Source organism: Trichosurus vulpecula, chromosome 9 (assembly GCF_011100635.1).
Source record: "Trichosurus vulpecula isolate mTriVul1 chromosome 9, mTriVul1.pri, whole genome shotgun sequence".
Lineage (NCBI taxonomy): Eukaryota > Metazoa > Chordata > Mammalia > Diprotodontia > Phalangeridae > Trichosurus > Trichosurus vulpecula.
In genome coordinates, this window is record NC_050581.1 from 7266546 (window position 1) to 7273728 (window position 7183).

At 38.1% G+C, this 7183-nt stretch overlaps 1 protein-coding gene across 1 annotated transcript; it reads left to right on the forward strand.

Annotated features, from left to right (window-relative positions):
- The first annotated feature begins 2336 nt into the window (after window positions 1-2336).
- LOC118831142 (olfactory receptor 13J1-like) lies at window positions 2337-3275 on the forward strand. The gene has a single exon (XM_036738307.1). It carries the CDS (start codon window positions 2337-2339, stop codon window positions 3273-3275), a length of 939 nt encoding a protein of 312 aa, XP_036594202.1.
- Window positions 3276-7183: the final 3908 nt, after the last annotated feature.

Sequence of the window (7183 nt, forward strand, 5' to 3'; positions counted from 1 at the left end):
CCCTTTGGGTTTTTCACCAACAACCACCAAAGCCATAACCCTCCTATCCTACCCTCCCTGATGCTTTCATTGTGTCCTCTGGGAAATCCTTTACGTCCACAGCAAAACAAAATTGCCTTAAACTTCTTCTAATGCTCATTTCTATCTTACAATCTTTTTTCACTAAAGGAAATGTGGCTTCCTGTAGAAGAACACTCCTTTCACAACTCTTAAAACCCTGTTGTAGGAGAAAGGCATGTTTGTTATTCCTCACTGGCACTTCCAGACCTTCCTCTCAACAAATATATCACCCTACCCAAATACTAACAGTGTTTGGCATGTGTATGCTTTGCAAAGTTCTTTTGTATAAGGATAATCTCACTTAATCCTCCCAATACCACTGTAAGTATAATAGGACTTATTATCCCTGTTTTACAGATGAGGGAACTGAGACCAAGAGAGGCTAAGTGTCTTGCTCGTGGTGATATTGCTCATTCTTTTCTGAGGTGAACTTTGAACCAAGGTCTTCTTATCCTCAAGTTTCTCTCCTTTTTTAAAGAGTTCAGTGCTTGGATCACAGTCTTCCTCTCCACCCTACTCTTTTCCTCATACTTGGAGATATCAGTAGATTGGACGAGGTCTTCCTAAATACTTGGCCTCCCACTTAAGTAGTTCCTCTCTGCTCTCTTGGCTTCCCTCAATTCCCACTTTCAACTCTATCCTAATCATGTTTTGGTCAATGTCAGAGGTTCTTAAGCTGGAGACTGTGAACTTAGATAGACAGACAGACAGACAGATAGATAGATAGATAGAGTTAGCTACATAGATAGAAATATACATATGTAAACATGTGTATACAGATAGTTCTTGTTTTATATATTCAAATTACACAAATTCCACTTTATATAAAGAATTCTGAAAGAAATCTGAAATCCAAAAAGACACCTCCATTAGCTTAACAGTTCTGTGCTCTCTCCCCACTCCTGCCCCTTGGCTTGGCCCTCTTCAGCCTCCTACACTACCCCCAGCCCCACCTCCCCAAAAAACCACTAAGTGAAAGATGAAAAAAGAACAAGCACAGCACAGTTGGTTCAGGGGCTTGGCTTGAAACCTCTGGAACCTAGAGAGGACACCTTTGCCTTGCTTTCCCCACCCCCCAGGGTGTACACCCCTGTGTCTGTCTTCCCTCCCTCTGAGCTAGGGTACTATGTGTATTATGCCAGGCCCCTACTCATCTGCCCTCCCTTCCCCTTCTTCCTCTAGGTTCTGGCCAGGACCCCATGTGTCTAGTCCCACCCTAGGGAATGTTCCTCCTCCTGATCTTGCTTCTCTGTCCCTGGCACCCATATGTCCTTGAACCCCTCCCTCTATGGGTACAGGTCCCTTTCCTGCCTCTCTCCCTCCCTCCCTTTCCCTCATTTTGGGGCTGGGTAGAAATTCTCATTAAATATTTCTGAGAAGGGATCCACAAGATTCCCTAGATGCCAAAGAGGTCCATGACACAGAAAAGAAGGTTTAAAAAACCAGACTGACATAAAAGTTTGAGAACTAAAGTGAAAAGAGTAGTAGAATTGCAATCAGAAGACCAGGGTTCAGACACTTACAGTGACACTTGCTACCTGCTTGTCCCCAGGCAGATCATTTACCTTCTCTTGGACTCGATTTACTCATCTGTAGAATGAGGTAATTAGATTAGAAGACCTCTAAGATCCTTTCCAACACTAAATCTCTGATACTAAGATGAGCAGTTTCTCCATGTAGGAAAGGCAAAAGAATCCACAAGAAAGCATGACCTAAGATTCCCTTTCCTTGATCCCCACTTCCTCAAGTCCATTCTCCTCTTTAAGGTACGGTGTGCTTTAAGGCATACCTTGAAATGCCCGCATTCCATTACTTTATAAGGGAGGGAGGGGGAATCTATCTTCAAACAGCTGCTGTTGGGTGGTACTGATGAAGAGAAGCCAACCCTTATTCTCCAGTCACCAGGCCCTTGAAGTGCACCCAGTCCCCTTCCTTTCTCCCTCCTCTGCTAGCAATGAACCTCTGCTCTCTTGCCTTAAGGGCTCCTTCCCTTCAATCCCCTGCGAAGACCCGGAACAATGCAGGAACAGTAGACCAATGGGCAGCCCTTCCCTTCCCCCACCTATAGTTCCCTCTCTAACTTTTCCTCGTGAGGATCCCCGTTTGCAAAATTAAGGGTTTGTGAAAATGTATACACCCGGCCTGAGAAAATAGACAATAGCATTAGGCCAGAGATTCTGGGGAAATCTCATTAGTGACACCAGCATTTCCTGCCTGAAAACATAATAAATTGTGTCTTTCTCCAAGTCTCTGCAGGTAAGAAGGGGGACAATGAAATGGAAAGAGTCAATGACACCATTATCATCGAATTCTTTCTGAAGGGATTTTCCAGCTACCCTAGATTGGAGAGTCTCTTGTTTGTGCTGTGCCTGGTGATGTACCTGATCACCCTGGTGGGTAACGGAATTATCATTGCCATCAGCATACTGGATTCTCACCTCCACACCCCCATGTACTTCTTCCTCAGTAACCTATCCTTCCTGGACATTTGTTACACATCAACCTTTATCCCTTTAATGCTGGTGAACTTCCTGTCTAAAAGAAAAACAATTTCTTTCATTGGCTGTGCTGTGCAAATGTGCCTCTCCCTTGCCACGGGATCAACAGAATGTATTCTCCTGGCCATGATGGCATATGACCGCTACGTTGCAATTTGCCACCCTTTGAGGTACCCCATCATCATGAACAAGAAAGTTTGCCTAGGGATGGCTGCTTTCTCCTGGATCTTATCTTTTCTGAAATCCATTATGGAGACAATAATTGCCATGCAGATGCCTTTCTGTGGACACAAGGTGGTCAGCCATTTCACATGTGAAATCTTGGCCATCTTGAAACTCATATGTGTTGATACCTCCCTCAGTGAAATTATCATGCTGGTGGGCAGTATAATTCTCCTGCCTATTCCAGTGATGCTGATTTTTATATCTTATATTTTCATCCTCTCCACCATTCTGAGGATGAATTCGGCAGAAGGGAGACACAAAGCCATTTCCACCTGTTCAGCCCACCTAACTGTGGTGATAATATTCTATGGGACCATTATTTTCATGTACATGAAACCCAAGAGCAAAGAAGCTCAGATTTCAGATGAATTATTCACTGTTTTATATGCTGTGGTGACCCCAATGTTGAATCCTATCATCTACAGTTTGAGGAATAAAGAGGTGAAAGACGCTGTCAAGAAAGTACTGAAGAAAAATTACTTCTCAATGTGAATTTCCTTTTGGATACTCTGTTGACTCAATGACTGGTCAAGTAAAAGTAAGGATCCTTGCATAAATAGGTCTAAAGGTATGAACTAGACCTGCTACTTCACTGATACAGAAAATTTCCATATGAGAAAACTCCCTCTCTCTTTGCAAGTCAGCACCTTCTCTAAAACTTACAATCTTAGAGAGTTTCCTTGAAAACCAAGAGGTTAAGTGACTTACCCAAGGTCACACAGACAGTGTGTCAGGTCTAGCTTTCTCTGAAGCCAGTACTCTATCCTCTATTCCATACCACCTCTTCTATGGAAATAACTGCCTTTAATAGCTTGTATAAGCCACAGATGCTTCCATAAAACATACTAGGTTAACATTTTGAATTTACATGATGACCTTGTGAGACTCTTCATCATTTCATGTGGAAAGTCTAAGTTATGCTGAAGCTCTTGTGTGTCGCTACCTAGGATCACAGTGTTTAGAGCTGAAGGAGAGCTTGGAGGTCAGCTAATTCAACATCCTTATTTCAGAGATGTCCAAAAATGAAGTTAAGAGAGTTGAAGTGACCTGGCTAACATCACATAGGTGGTAAGTAGCAGAATGAGGCATTGAGTATGGGTCCTGTGGCCACAAGATCACATTCATTGTGTTTTCCCCACACTGTGCCACTGAATAGAAAGCCCCAGCACTCCTGATATAATCTTAAACCTTGATTAGCTGAAAGAAAATCATTCCATCAGCTAAGATTTGAGACCTGCTTTCTTGACTGAATAATCTTTGCTAATTGAAAGTTCTCCAGCACGCTAAAAGTCAATCCCAAAATTTTTCCAACAATTTCACTCCCCAAAGTTTGCAACCACATGTGATTTCTTCATACTCTTCCCATAAGATTTTTATGCTGCTAAGCAATGCTTTTCTCAATAAAGTTATAGAACTGGATGGGACTGTATAAATCAGTTGGTTCAAACCCCTCTTCTTACAGTCAATGAAACTGAGGCCCAGAGAGGTTAAATAACTTGTCTTAGGTGGTATAGCTGTTAATTTAGCACTACTATCAGTCTTTACAATTATTAAACAATGATCTGGGTGGGGTTTTGGTCTAGGCATTTTGTGATGTGAGTTAACAGACATGGATATAATTCTATGGAAAATTACAACCTAAAACAGACAATAAAAAACCCAAGCAGAATAGAGAACATGCTGATTGTTACATGAATTGAATAAAGCAATAAATGTTTTAATATTCCATATAAACAAAAAAATATATGAATATTATGAGGAAGATGTCACAATTTTGACAAAAAATTTTAAATTAAGAGAAAAAACTATATATGTGGATAAAAGGAAATATCAGTCTAATCACAAGAAATTAGAAACATGACAGTGATGTCTCACCTTCTCTTTCTCCCTTCCTCCCTATCTCCTAATCACCAGTTCTCATATAACAAGGTTGGTACCAGTCGGAGAAAACCACACCTCTTGTTGAGGGTTTCACCATGGAGGCAACTGATAAAACACGGGGATAGAAAGTAACACACAGGTACTCAAGAGGAAAGAGGAAGCGGGTAATTCTTCAGTTGATACTTTTCTTCTTAATGATGGTAGAATATCAGGAAAGTCCAGTATCAGACAGGCCCTGAAAGTGGTCTGATCACTTGGCTCTGAAAAGAAGGCAGAAGGTTGTTATTGGATTAAATGTTGTATCCTGCCTAATTGAGATGAGAAGACATGAATAACTAGAAGTCGCGTAGCTCCCCCTCCTCACCTCATAGATGAGAGAACAAGGCCCAGAGAGGTCACGATTTGCCTGAGGTCTCAAAGGTAGTATGTGGCAGTGCCAAGATTTAAGCACAGATCCTCTTACTCCAAAACTAGCATTTGTCTTTGAATAATTTGGTATTTTTTTCCCTCATCCTTTAAAGAACATCACAAAACAAACCATGGTACAATGTTCATTTTTATCTCCACCTCTTAAAATAACTGACCTCCCTGAACTGGAGTATCCAGTTATTTACATCTATGTTCTATCAAAAGGCTATCTCCCTTCACGCCAAGGCTTTACCCTGCTGTGTCACATCAAGACTTTCTCATGTACTTTTTGCCCCCCAGTTATCTCTGGACTCTCACTTAACAATAATCATTCCATACCAATCTCCTCTGTTTTTCCCCAAGTTTCTATGATAAAGACCTCATTTCTCAAACATGTACGAAGTATAGAACTGAGTCAAATTTATAAAAATAGGAACTATTCCCCAATTGATAAATAAAAAGAGAGAGAAAACTGATGAATGCTGAGCGCAAATTGAAGTAGAATTTTCTCACTTTATTTTTCTTGCTTTTTTAAATATAGATAATATGGCAACGTTTTACGTAATTTACATGTACAATTGATATCATATTGCTTGTCCTTTAATGGTAGGGTGAAGGAAGGAGTGATAGAATTGGGAACTCAAAATTTAAAAATTAAACCTGAAGTGGAAACCAAAATAAATAAATATAGGAAACAAGCAAAATGTACTGACCTAAATAAATAGAAAATAATGGAATTTTTAAAGATAAATGGGTCCAATAACAAATCGCATAAATAATTACTATGCTAAAGAGAATGATAACAATAAAACAACATAATAACATTCATGGGATATAACTAAAGCAGTCCTGTGAGGAAAGTTTATCTCCCTAACAAAATATTTAGAAAATTAAAAAAGAGAGAAAACCAGAAAATAAACATAACACCCTAAAAACACAAAATTTAAGCAATCTTGAAAATTAGAGGAGTAATTTCTAAAAAATTTTTTAAAGTTTATAGAACAGATAAACTTAAGAGACTAATGAAATAGGTAAATCATAGGCAAACATCGCTTCTGTGTCACATATGCTGGTGAATCCAACCAACACATTGCCTACCTGTGAAATAATCCATGAGCTGATTTATTTTTAAAAGATAGAAAAATCAAATTACCAAACTCAAATAATATTAAGGCAAAATTCGCAGTGAACTGAAAGTTAATAAAGATTATTATCAGAAACAATTATAAACCATATAAATTTGGAATTTAAAGGAAATAGATAATTTTTTACAAAATACTTAAATAAACCACAAAAAGGAACTAAAGATCAGAGAGAACATGAAAAACCCAAACTCAGAAAAAATGAAATTAAACAAGCCCTAACTGAACTACCAAATTTTTAAAAATAACTTATCCAGGTAGATTTACATGTTATTTCTTTTAAATATTTAAAGTGCAACTAATATTCCAAAACTGAGAAAGAAGACATTCTATTGATTTGCTTTTACAAAATGTATATAAATGGGTTAATGACACACAAACCAGGAAGAAAAAAATTAGAGGAAGAGAATTGTACATTAATTTCACCAAGTACTGATTTAAATTTTAAATAAAACTTTAGAGACTACATTATATATGTATGTATATACATATACATTTTTATATGCAACATTTTAGTATATAAATATGAATATGTGTGTGTGTATATGCATAATTGTGATTATGTTAGATTTATACCAAGGAGATAAGCATGATTCAACTTTAGGGAAGTATTAAGCTTAACTAACCACATAAATTAAATATATATACATATATATAATCACATGATTATATCTATGGGAAAAGAAAAAGTCTATATTAAAATAAAGTGACAAATTATGTTAAAAATCCTAGAAAAAAAGTGCAAGCATCAGTAGGCTTTTTTTTAGTATGATCAAAAGCATTTGTCTAAAATCAAGAGCTAGTAGTATTCCTAATGAAGGAATACTGGAAAATGCTCCAATGAGAAAAGAGGCAAAGCAAGGATAATGTCTCGCTTTATTACTGTCTGGCATAGTACTAGAAACACTATCATTCCCAGACAAGACATGTTAATCAATCACTCCATGACTCCACTTGCCATCCCTGTGG